At 37.4% G+C, this 14168-nt stretch overlaps 1 protein-coding gene across 8 annotated transcripts in view; it reads right to left on the bottom strand.

The window, feature by feature from the left end:
* The window catches only part of LOC106877701 (rho GTPase-activating protein 21), a 373680-nt gene that overhangs the window by 101805 nt on the left and 257707 nt on the right, over positions 1–14168 (bottom strand). For all 8 annotated transcript variants that reach the window (XM_052970828.1, XM_052970827.1, XM_014926655.2 and 5 more), the window contains one exon: positions 6323–6359. In XM_052970828.1, the coding sequence (XP_052826788.1) occupies positions 6323–6359 (37 nt within the window). The remainder of the gene's footprint in view (positions 1–6322; positions 6360–14168) is intronic.

The raw sequence follows: 14168 nt of genomic DNA on the forward strand, positions 1-14168 counted from the left end.
ATCAAACTGATTTTATGTTTAATTAAAGAAAAAAAAATTAGTGTTATATTTTTATTAAGAACATCATCACCGTAATCGTTATTGGAACAGCGTCTGTGTGTCACTGTCACATGGACAACAATCCAGTGTGTGGGGCAGGACTTAACCAATGAAGGCTGTAAGTTGTCATAAAATATTCCATGGTGGTGGTACCGCCGCTGCCACCGCTACCACCACCACCACCACCACCACCACCACCACCAATACCACAGTTGTTGACGATTTCAGGAGAGATGGCCTTTTCACACTCAACCATCATTATCATCATCAGCATTACTGTTATCATCATCATCATCACTTACCTTAGCTTTGCAATTAACCTTATAACTCAGATTCTCGTCATTATTATCGTTGTTGTTATTATCATTATTATTATTATTACAATTTATTTTTCCACTACCACTGCCACCACCACCACCACCACCATCATCATCACCATTGCCCTATTATATCTGTTGTCCCACTTCCCAGATGACAGGATGTAATTTTCTTCAGTAGAGTTGTGTAAGTCAATCGTTGCCATCACAGCATCTGTATACCACCACCACCACCACCACCACACCACCTCTTCCTGCACCATCAACCAGACTTATCTGAAACATTTCAACTTCCTGCAAATGGAACATACCATATATACACACACACACACACTGCTGCATATATAAATATATATACAGACAACACTTAACATACATGCACACCATGCTTTTTATACACACAAACTGCACTTCATACACACACACACCATATTTTATGCAAACACACACACACACACATCAGGCTTTATATATGCGCAAACCACATATTATATACATAAACCTTACAATATATACACATACCACATGCTACATTTCATATACACAGTCTAATCAAACAATCTACCATAGATACCCACCAATTCTACACTCCCACCTCTATAGACATCCTCATTCTTCTCCCCTTCCATACACATTAATGTAGACAGGCATATATATGCATACTTACAGAAACATATGTTGACAAACACACAAACACACACATACATACATTCATGTACACAGAGAGACATATATAGACACCTATACATGTTGTTCAGGCAAGCATACTTGCACATGTATACACAGGCAGATATAGTCACCTACATGTTATACATGTACACAGACAAACAGAGTTACATACATATAGACAGATAGACATTCTCAAAATAATTCAACAGAAAATATGTACTGGAAAATAATGGGTTTTGAAATCAATGGTGGGTGAGATGTGGTAGTAGTGGTGGTAGTGGTACTGTGGTGGTGGAGAGATGCAGTGGCAACACTGTGGTATGATAGTTGTGTTGTTGTTGTTGTTAGTGTCTAAGTGAAATACATGTTTCAATGAACTGACAGTTGAAACACTTCAGTTTTTCTCAAGGCTTAGTACAAAATTTACTGAGTTTATAAGAAAAACTACAACCCCCACAGCAGCACAAACTCCAGTCTCCAGCCTTCATGACATCACAGCCTCTAGCCTCCACACCACTGCAAACTTCAACCTCCAGCCTACAGCCTCTATGACACATCAATCTCTCACTCCACAACACATCAATATTATTAGAAATAATAGTAATCGTTTTGTTTATTTCCTGGTCATAAGTTGGAACAACAAATCAAGGAACCACATCAGATTGGTTTTCTTTTTCTCCCCGTCTATTTCTTACTTTAATCAACATCAACATCACCTTCACTTCCCCTAACAACAAAAATTAAAATACTCCCATATTCCATAGATTACCTTTATATTTTACTTGCTGAGGTCCCTACATTATCGAGCAACTTTTGCATTTGCTCTATAGTGTTGAGAATGAGTGCTGTATCATCAAGGAAGTCAAGGTCGCTTATGATGACAGTTGGTACTTGGTATGATCTGTGTCTGTCAATGGCGAATCCCAAGTGTCATTGCCTGCTACTTGACACATTGCATAGTCCAGGTCAAGGACAAACAAATGTGAAGCTAGAAGAAAATGGTGTACATATCCTTCAACCAAAACAAAGATCTCGATCTCTGAGCAATGAATAGATCAAAATTGAATGCAGTTGAGAATTTCAGATATCTTGGTAGATGGGTAAACAGCTCCGATGTTGACATCAAAGTCAGAAAAGCATAAGCTTGGACATTGTGTCACAAACTCAAAAGAGTATGGCAGTCAAGACTGTTCCTTGCTACTGTTGAGTCAGCGCTCCTGTATGGCAGCAAAACCTGGACACTTACCAAACAAGCAAAGAAGTGGTTAGATGGCTGCTACACAAGGATGCTACAAATGCCCCTGGATGTAAAATGGCAGAACATGACCGATGAGCATCTCTATGGAAGCCTTCCAAAAGTGATCAACAAGATCAGAGAATGATGTCTCTGCATACCAAATCATTGCATGTGGCACCAAGAAGAATAAGCATCAAAGCTTTTATTCTGGGATCCATAGCATGGTACTAGCAGAGGATTGAATACTGTCAATGAACTGAAGGTGCTGATGATAGAATCGAGATGCTTGGTGAAATGGCTTTGTTTTTGAGGCCTGGGTGTGGGTCTGGCTACAGTAAAGTAAATTATCTTTAAAGGCCTGGGTATGAGCCTGACCAAAGTAAAGTAGATTATCAAGTAAAGTAGATTATCTAACAGGGTTTTATTAATCAATTGTGGTACTAGAAAAAATCTAGACTTTTTCCTGGAATTTCAAACTTTCAAACATCATTGGATATTTACAAGCAGAAGTAATTAGTGTTAATGAAAATATTTTGTTAGAAGAGGTGAGGGAGATAACTAAGTCACTCTTACAGAATTTTTCATTGTCATTATTGGTATAGTAACCTCGACATGGTCGCTTAAATCTCTATTGTATTAAAAAAAGACACATTGGCTAGTGTAGTCTGAGATACACTATGTCTGTAATAAATGATGTAATGCTCATGATTGGAATGTCTGATCATAGGCCAGTAAACGCATGACTGACCAAGTGTTAAAATATATTAATCAGTGTGAATTTGTTTGGGCTTAGTTATATTTCTATTCTATTTTCCAACATACAGATCAAATATTTCAGACCAAAATTTTACATCCATTAAAATATAGGTTGATTTATACACCAAGATGACTTTGGAGGGCCAAAAGCTCCATGTTAAATGCAGCATGATTTGGAAAGGTCGTGGTCATGTTTGAATGTTAACACTACATGTTTACACTATATACTACATTAACTTGTATGTCGGCAAATAGGGTATATCTTACAAAAACCATCTCACTTATATTGGTGCTGCTTCTTCCTTAATCAGCCGCAAATTAATAATTTATTACATCAACTTTTAACCCTTTGACTGTAATGATGTTAATTATTCACAAATAAATTAAAAAAACCCCAAAAACAAAAGGATTGATATTTTCTACAATGCCCTTTCAGTATTTCCTGTAGGTGCAGTTTTCATATCAACCACTAAAAGTCTTTAATTCTTTCTTCATGAAGAAGTATTTTTATGAAATATGTGAAAAAAATTAAGAAAATCTGAAAAATTATCTTTTCTAAAAAAAAGTACCACCAAGGAGTGTCTCTGCTTCAAGGAGTGTCTCTCCATAAGGAGAGGTTTTTTTTCAAAGCCATCTGACAAAATTGCATTTCACATTAACAGTAATATAATTTTGAGCAGATATATCTGCTTGCCATGTTCAAAGGGTTATACTGTGACAATGGTTAAACTGTGATCAAACGTTATTTATAACTTTACATACATTTCACAGTAAAGTAATAAAGTTAATAATAACATCTACACTTTTTCCTTCCAATAAAAATATTTCCCACACTATATATAGATTTGTTTATCTCATTCTTCTTTCATCTTTTATATCAAGAACACAGACTTGCAAACTTTCTTGTGACAGTTTTAAACATTCTGAATAGAAGCAGGAAATATGTTGTCATTCAACTCCACTCTTGTGTCATAATTTGTGGCACCCTGTATATTGCTGTTGGCACACTTGTGTCACTGCTCGTGGGGCCCCTGTGTATTACTAGTGGCACACTCGTGCCATCATTTGTGGAACCTTTATGTGTTGTTGGTGGTACACTTGTGTAAGTGTTTGTGACACCTCTGTGAATTGTTGGTGGCACATACTTGTCATCATTTGTATCACCAGTGTCACTGCTTGTGGGGCCCCTGTGTCATAGTTTGTGGCACTCTGTATATTGCTGTTGGCACACTTGTGTATTATTGGTGGCACACTCGTGCCATCATTTGTGGCACCTTTATGAATTGTTGGTGGAACACTTGTATAAGTGTTTGTGACACCTCTATGTATTGTTGGTGGCACACACTATCGTTTGTGGGACCTCTGTGTCACTTCTTGTGGGGAACCTGTGTATTATTGGTGACACACTTGTGCCATCATTTGTGGCACCTTTATGTATTGTTGGTGACACACACTTGTGTCATCATTTGTGACACCTCTGTATATTGCTGGTGGCACACTTGTGCCACTGTCTTTGGTATCCTTATATATATTGCTGGTGGAATATTTATGCCATTGTTTGTAATACCCCTGTGTATAGTTTATGGTTCTCGTACATCTGTGGGTAAACTTGAACCTAAGTAAATAGTTTCAGTAAAGAAAGGACTACTTCATACAGCAGTCTCAACAGAGTTGGTTGGAATAGCTTTATGTTAATGAGATAAACAGACTCAGTAATGAGTGGCCCATTATTGGAACCTAAATAACAGCAACAACATTCACCAGAAATAGGTGTCTCTCTTCCAGCAAATAATGGATTACATTGTTTAATCAAGTCAGATGTTGAAGGAGTTACACTTTTAATGATTACAGCAGGATTTTATTTCTTTTCTTTATTTCAAAGCTGATACTAATTAACTTGGTTTTGTGACAAATTAATTAATAAAGAAGATATCAGAAACAAGTGTGGATAATGTTATGGCATAACTAGTTCTGATCTGATACATGTACCAATCTCCTGTTATGACACATGTAGCATTACATTGACACATGAGGTATTCTATGTAGCATTACATTGACACATGAGGTATTCTATTGTGACACAAGGGGCATTTGATTGTGACACATGCTGCATTCCATTGTAACACATGTAGTGACTTGTGATACACCCAGTGATCTGTTGTGGCACATGTAGTGATTTGTGTCATGTCCAGAGACCAGTTGTGACAATTTTAGTGACCTGTTGTGACAACTCTAAGTATTCACTTGACCTTCGAGAAGTAGAAGCTAAATCTCCCTCAAATCACATCTTACAAGAAAAGAAAGATACATTGACCAGTATAGTCCTAGATAAACAAAAAGTTGGGTGGTCATAGATGAAATCTCTTTGATCACACAACTTCTCAATCAGGGCAGAGCTTTTGTTTAATGTCTAACTCAGAGGATGGAAGGTAGCCCCCATGACTGTTTTCAGGATCTTCATGAATAGTGATGGAAAGGGAATAGAGGTTACTTTTCTATAACTTTTCATCAATATTATGCTACCATATATACCGTAAATCCTCGAGTATAATCAGCACTTTTTTCCCAAAATTTAAAGGTCAAAATTTCTACTGTGTACTATATATGAGGTTAAAAATGAAAAATATTTTCTAAGCAAAATTTTCTAAGTGATAAATATGTAAAGGCAATTTACTTAATATTTATTTTTCACTGACATTATTACTGTTATTTCTTTATTTTCTGCAAACAAGGTGCACAAAAAAGCTATACGTTTGCATTATGTTATATATTCAATAATAATAAGGGGAGTTACTGTATATACATTTACAAATGTTATATAGACCTCATTGACTCAAGTTAGAGAAGGGGTGCATATTATACACAAGGTTTAGGTTTTTCAGAGATACAGCCCCCTAAAAATCCCCTGCGTATTATACTCAAGGGCGGACTATACTCGAGGATTTATGGCATATACCTGAAACATTTACAAAACTAAATCTGAGCCAAAAGAAGTGCCTCAATGTGCTAAAAATAGTAGCCAAATCTCCATCAAATCACACTTTACTGTTTTAAAAATCAAGAACACATGAGATAATGTAGTTTTAGATGCACTTGTCCAAATAAAAGGCGAGATGGTCAGGGTTAGAATGTCTTTGATCATAGGTTTGTTCACTCAGGGATGAACTGGTAGCAAACAACAGCAGCAACACAATCCATTTTTTATCACAGTGGACAAACCCATAGCCTATATCTTTAGCACTTCACAATAGTTGAAAGATAGAAAATGAAATGAAAAGAGTCTACAGTGTGTAAAAATAATTACCTTCCGGATCATTTTCATCTGCTATGCTTGCCCCATCCTGCAAATAGAAATCAGTAATTAATAATTAAATACAAATCATTAATTAATAATTATAATAATTACATAATAAATAAATATAAACATGCAGGAACATGCATGGCTGCATGGTAAAAAAAAAGTTTGCATCCCAACCACATGGTTTTCATTTTAGTCCCTCTGCAGCATCCTGGGCAAGCTGACCAAAGACTTGTGAGAAGATTTTGTAGACAGAAACTAAAAGAAGCCTGTCGTATCTGTGTTTATCAGTGTGTGCGAGTATGTATGTGTGTATGTGTATTTGAGAAGAAGAGAGAGAGAGAGTGTCTTTTTGTCTTGACAGCAATCAATAGTTGTAAGCGAGCAACACCAACTGACAAGTGGTGTTATTCATTTACAATGAACATGAAAACATGTCAAGCCATGGAGAAATATTGTTTGGAGTGACAGGAAAGACATCTAACCATAGAGAATCTCAGCCTCAATGGATTTTATCTGACCCATGCAAGCATGGAAAAGTGTGTATTAAAAAAATGACAACAAAGATTGTAAACTTTGTAAATTATTCAACAGGAGCAATATGAAAGCCATTTTCTGAACTGTAGGCAAAATCATTTAATTTTGTAACCATAGAATCCTTTTAAACAATACATGCTAAAGAGAAAATAAAAGTTAACATAAAAACACTGTGAATCTGGCAGTTACAACTGAAGAAAAAATAAGGGACAGAACTGTGTGTTACATTAGTAACAGAAAACTAATTTAAAAACTGACTATACCAACACATGACATCTTTCAGACACCATCACAAAGAAAACGCCATTTCATTTTCAAAGCAAATTCGGAAAAAGAAAGACAATGGCGACTGTCCCAAGACAGTACTCCTACTTTCTCTTCTATAATGTGAGTTGCTGTGTAGCTCCCTTAAGCAAAAAACCTGTTCTGTTCTGACACCTTCCCTCTCACTTGAACCTCTCATTTCCAGCATAAAGTCACCTTCCTCTCTACTGTAGACACCCATAGACCTCATTGGAGGTGGTGCTATAAAAAAAAAAACACTTAAAGCATGCAGTGAAGTGGTTGGTATTAGGAAGGGCATCCAGCTATAAATACCAGACTGAAGGAGACTCTGGAGGGCAAAGCAGTCTTCAAACCTGTCAGATCCTGTCAAACCAGCATGGAACATGGGCATTAGATTACGATGTCTGTGTGTCAGTATACATGCATGCATGTATGTATGTATAGCGTATTGAAGCTAACCAAGATCAGCGTGTATAAACAGTGATATTCTATGGTATTGAGTGCTTTTTCTCTTCTTCATTAAAACACAAACACACACACACACATGTAGGGTTATGTAATACAATTCACAAGGGTGTAGGGCTACATAACCTGATGTAATGGGGTTGGGAGGTTGGGGTGGGAATGGTGAAGTGAAATAGCGTGTAAATAAAATGGTGGTAGTGAGTGGGGTGGAGGACAGGAAACAGGTCAAAGGAACATTTAATAGCTGTGTGTGTGAGTGTGTATGTGTGTGTGTGTGTGTGTGTGTGTGTGTACTGTGTGCCATAATCAACAGTCAGGCTGTCTGGAGAACACAGCAAATGGTAATCTCCATTTACATCTAGATTACCATTTGTGTGTGTGTGTGTGTGTGTGTGTGTGTGTGTGTGTGTTACCAACATACAAAAGAAAAATATTGTGTGTATAAATAAATATATATATATACTCATAGAAAATGTACTGAAATGGTAAACTACAATTATGTATGTGAGTATAACCACTACCACCACTAAATATACATACAACAATAAAAATGGGGATGTGTACCTGAATATTTTTTTATTCTTTTACTTGTTTCTGTCATTAGACTGTGGCCATGCTGGGGCACAGCCTTGTAGAATTTTAGCCAAACAAATTGATCCCAGTAGTTATTTTTAAAGCTCAGTACTTATTCTAATAGTGTCTTTTGCCGAACTGCTAAGTTATGGGGATGTAAATGCACCAACACTGGTTGGCAAGTGATGGTGAAGAACAAACATGCACACACACATGCATACGACAGGCTTCTTAAAGTTTTTGTGTACCAAATCCACTCAAAGCTTTGGTCAGCCTGAGGCTATAGCTGAACTCACTTCACTTGCCCAAGATGCCACAGAGTGGGATTGAACCTGGAACCATGTGGTTGGGAATTAAACTTCTTACCACCTATATATATATATATATATATATAAGAGTGGCTGTGTGATAAGTAGCTTGCTTACCAACCACATGGTTCTGGGTTCAGTCCCACTGCGTGGCACCTTGGGCAAGTGTCTTCTATTATAGCCTCAGGTCGACCAAAGCCTTGTGAATGGATTTAGTAGATGGAAACTGAAAGAAGCCTGTCGTATATGTATATATATATATATGTGTATATGTTTGTGTGTTTGTGTTTGTCCCCCCACCATCCCTTGACAACCGATGTTAGTGTGTTTATGTCCCTGTAACTTAGCAGTTCAGCAAAAGAGACCAATAGAATAAGTACAAGACTTACAAAGAATAAGACCCGGGGTTGATTTGTTCAACTAAAGGCGGTGCTCCAGCATGGCCACAGTCAAATGACTGAAACATATAATAGCATAAAAGAATACACACACACACACACACACACACACATAGATAGATAGATACATATATACACAATACATACACATACGTACATACATGTGTATGTTAAGATATATGGCTCAGTGATAAGGGTGTTGGCCTGACTGGCCTGATGATCAAAAAGTCATGGGTTCAATTTCTGGACCAGGCGACATGTTGTCATCTTTGAGAAATGCACTTCATTTCAGATTACTCCAGTCTACTCGGCTGATATTGAATATCAGCCAAGTATTGCATGTGCCTATGAAATTTTAAGTCATATGGAGTTGAGTCAAACTCATATTAAATATGTGTAAATTCCAGCCAAATATGATGAGTGCCACTTATTTTTTTTTGGGGGGGGGGTTATCTACTCACTTGTTTGTTTGTATGTGTGTATACTCTTTACTCTTTTACTTGTTTGTCTTTTTGACTGTGGCCATGCTGGAGCACCGCCTTTAGTCGAGCAAATCGACTCCCAGGACTTATTCTTTGGAAGCCTAGTACTTATTCTGTCGATCTCTTTTGCCGAACCGCTAAGTTACGGGGACGTAAACACACCAGCATCGGTTGTCAAGCGATGTTGGGTGGACAAACACAGACACACAAACACATACACACATAGATACATATATATATATATATATATATATACATATATACGACAGGCTTCTTTCAGTTTCCGTCTACCAAATCCACTCACAAAGCATTGGTCGGCCTGAGGTTTTAGTAGAAGACACTTGCCCAAGATGCCATGCAGTGGGACTGAACCCGGAACCATGTAGTTGGTAAGCAAGCTACTTAACCACACAACCACTCCTACGCCTGTATGTATATATAAAATACGGATATGTATGTATATCATGCACACAGTTATGCAATCACAGATGCAAATACACAACTATATATATATATATATCTATATAAAGCTGAATTAACTATTAAGCAATATAAGCACATGCTAAGGACATCAAGGGAAAGTAGGGTACCAGTGAAATGGTAAATGGTTTATGGCACAAAAGAAATCACTTTAGATTTGCTAAAATAATATTTGAAGTGGTTTGTATGATCAGAAATATAATTTCAAAGTGTTCATGGTGTCATAGTGAGGATCTGATCGAAGACTTTGCAATTAAAAAAAAAAGGTATGAGAAAACTTTTAAAATATAAATGAAGTGGAAGTATACAAAAACAAACATTATTTTCCATCTTACTGTCAGTTTTGTTTCATTTAAAAAAATATAAATTTATTTTATGGGTTATCATTGTTTATATTTTGAATTACATATATATCAGGGCAACAAAATCTTTGAAGTGCTTAAGGCTTCTAATAGGTCTTAATCTGACCCTGAATACATAAGGAAAATAGATACAAATAAATGGATGGATAGATAAATAGATATAGATAAACAGATATGGATATAGTTTGTTAAATATGGACAGAAAGATAGATATACATAGATAAGAGATAACTAGCTAGCAAGCTAGATAGATAGATGTAGATAGACAAGGGAAAGCCTGTGTAAAAGTAGAGTAGTTATCTTATCTAAGAAAACATCCTGCCAGTATTTTCAGCAATCTAACTCCCATTGCCATCTTACTTTTCCACAAACCATCAGCATTATAATCCCCATCTCGCTTTAATGTCAACCTAGGGATGGAGTGTAAGGTGGGTAATGATAAGTGAGGACTTTGGAGGGTGAGGATATAGAACTGAGGATGTGTGTGTGTGTGTGAACACTGAAGGAAATATTGATAAACTGCCACAGTTATGTGCGCGTCCTAATATTGTCGATATTGACCTAAACTCTACAACACAACTCCTACTACCATCAACACTATGACTCCCATCCATATATCTTAATGGGTATGTGGTAAAGAAGTTCAATTCAAAGCCATGTGGTTCCAAACTGTTTAGTTAAAAAAAATTAATTTAAAAATCTGTGATTGAGATGGAATAGATCCACACCACCTTTAGTCCCAGGATTTATTCTTTGTAAGCCTAGTACTTATTCTATCAGTCTCTTTTGCTGAATGGCTAAGTTATGGGGACATAAATGCACAAACATTGGTTGTCAAATGATGGTGAGGGGGGGGGACAAACACAGACACACACACATATATATATATATATACGATGGGCTTCTTTTCAGTTTCCATCTACCAGATCCACTCACAAAGCTTTGGTCAGCCTGAGGCTATAGTACAAAACACTTGCCCAAGGTGCCATGCAGTGGGACTGAACCTAGAACCATGTGGTTGGTAAACAAGCTACTTACCACAGCCACTCCTGCGCTTACACATACATATATATACATATATAAAACACTTTTATTTTGGTCAAGTTGATCTCTTGTTTCTCTCAGGCAAGTTTATAAATGTTTGTGTGTGTGTGCGTGCGTGCGTGCGGAAAATGAAAAACTGGTGCTTTTAAAATGAAATCTCTGGTGACATTTGTTCTGCACTTTGTTACAGAGATTCCCTTATCACTTACAGAGAGATTCCCTTATCAGTTCAGTGAACCTTTGATTGATTTCTTGGAAACCAATAAACCTATTTTCCTTTAATTGTAATATAGAATTTTAAAATAATACCAACTAAACTCCCTAACATTTTATCATTATTGTAATCCTAGAATCATCTCTACCATAACAACCAATACTACATGGAATCTCTTCTGTAATTTAATTACAGACTTGTAGTTATTACCAATACCACCATTATTATACATATAGAATTCCTCTCTTACGCTTTACATCTTCCCCCACACTCTCTAAAGCCGTATGACCCCTCTCACATCTGCAGTGATGCTGCCCCCACCTAACTCACCCACTTCTAGTTTCCTCTACAGGTGGTTTCCCTCCTGCAATCATGAATAAAATGGGCCTGAGTTTGATAACCTTTCCATTATATCTTGCCTGTTGCTAAGCCTCAGTTCCCTTCAATCAACCCTTACTTTTAATCAAGTTCCTGAACAAAAAAACAAAAACAAAAAAAAAACAACAAAGGAAAAAAATCAGAACTTTTGATATGTCCATTTACTCAAACCAACACCCACAGGAAATTGATTAGGAATTTACAAATGAAAATGTAAATAGAACAGTATGAGAAGTACCAATGTAAGGCAAGTAACTCATAGATACATGGTTCACAGTCCTACCAGTGGCAGAAGTGTGGTTAACAATCCCATCTTTTCATTCACTAACATCTAATAATAATCAATTGCATTAACCAAGACTATTACTATTATTACTATTATTATTATTATTATTGAGTGAGAGAGCAATGCATGCCACCTAAGTGATACTGGGGTACAAATATATGAAGCCCATCATAAACACCCATCTGATAAGGGGACACCAGGCACATGCATCACAACCATATGTGCGAGACATGGTGATCTCATATCAAGATAAACAGTGCATGACCTTGCAGGTGGAGCCTAGTTAGAATTTTCTTTAGGCTGAGTAGCCCATTGTGCACAAAAGGTCCCGGAATAAGATTTGCTTAAGGATGGTGAATAAAACACCCATTTTTCCAGGAGTGAATTATTCAAACCCTAAAGAATTCCTCTCAACACATAACTATGATGCTCCCCCACTATTCCTGCTCATGATCAGGGATGCACATATCATCAGCCGCTAAGGGACATGCTCGACTGGTTAAGGTCAAACAACTAACAAGAAATTCCGTGGTATTGAGAAGAATATTTGCTGTAGCCCATCTTTTATAACCAGACAAAACAATGTACATGATAATACTTCCAATCAGTTAAGATAAACAGTCATGAAAGCCACTGTCATGTATAGCATCAATTCTGAGCATACATCTGTGAAGAAATAAAAGGAGAAGGGCTCTTGCCCTGTTGCTCTGTTACCCATGGCTTTTGTGGGTTTTTCCATGAAGGACCTTAAAGTGCCTCATCCTATTGAGAGATTCATGTTGTTTAATTTTTTATTGTTTTCTAGTGTTTACATGCTGTAAAACCCTTTGTATCATCTTGTGTTGTCTTTTATGTTGTGTCATGTCATTTTATGCTGTTTTATGTAAGCCCGTGTGGCTAATAAAATAATAATAATAATAATAATAATTTCCTCTCTCCCTCTTTCGGAGAGAGGTACAAGCACATACACAGACATATATACACACGGCAGTAACTTCTGCCTACCAAATTCAATCACAAAGCTTCGGTCGGCCCGAAGAGTGGTTGGCGTTAGGAAGGGCATCCAGTTGTAGAAACTCTGCCAAATCAGATTGGAGCCTGGTGTAGCCATCTGGTTCACCAGTCCTCAGTCAAATCGTCCAACCCATGCTAGCATGGAAAGCGGACGTTAAATGAATAATAATAATAATGTGGCCAAGCTGACAGAACTGTTAGCACACTGGACAAAATACTGCCAAGGTCAACTTTGCCTTCCATCCTTTTTGTTGGGTACAGTGAAGGAGCGGGGGGCGCAGGGAAAAGGTGTAAGTACTGGAGTACCTCAGCAGAAAAGGGTGGTGGGGAGGGTGGTGTTAGAAGTATTAACAGACGCAACTCTACACTAAATTCTCCAGTAACACTAAATTCAGTCGAAAGTCACAAGACTGAACCAGAAACATTTTTTTATGTTGCCATTGCTGTAGTTTCTTTGATGTGAACAGCTGAGTAAGAGAAGTCAGCCAAACAACAATAACAACAGCAACAACAACAACATGGACCATGGGAGTGTAGAAATGGATATTATGACGGTGATGACGATGATGATTAAAATGACGACCATGGTGATTAAGATGATGATGATGATAATGATGATGTAGTTGAGTAAGGAAGTAGGCCAGGGAGAAGAAACTGAACATTTCTTGGGTCTGGAGATACTTGCTTATTATTTAATCAAGATTTTGTCTTGTTGACATTTGAGAATACCCCCAACCCCCACCCTCACTCCCTCTCCTGCCTCAGTGGTGTTGGGATGAGGGTGGGGATGCAGGGAGGGAGAACGGGGGGGAGGGAGACGTTCTCTAATGGGTTTCAAATGCCATAAGTTAGAAAGTATGTGAGGATTATATGTGTGTGTGTGTGTGAAGGGGTTTGGTCAGGGTTATGAATGACTTAATATGCACTTTGAACAGATGTGTGTGTGATAAGCTAGACATGGGGGAGCCAACAGAGAGAGTTCTGGTGAAGAGAAGATAGAACTCCTGGAGGATGGACCAACAGCAC

This window comes from Octopus bimaculoides, chromosome 9 (assembly GCF_001194135.2).
Source record: "Octopus bimaculoides isolate UCB-OBI-ISO-001 chromosome 9, ASM119413v2, whole genome shotgun sequence".
NCBI classification, from domain to species: domain Eukaryota; kingdom Metazoa; phylum Mollusca; class Cephalopoda; order Octopoda; family Octopodidae; genus Octopus; species Octopus bimaculoides.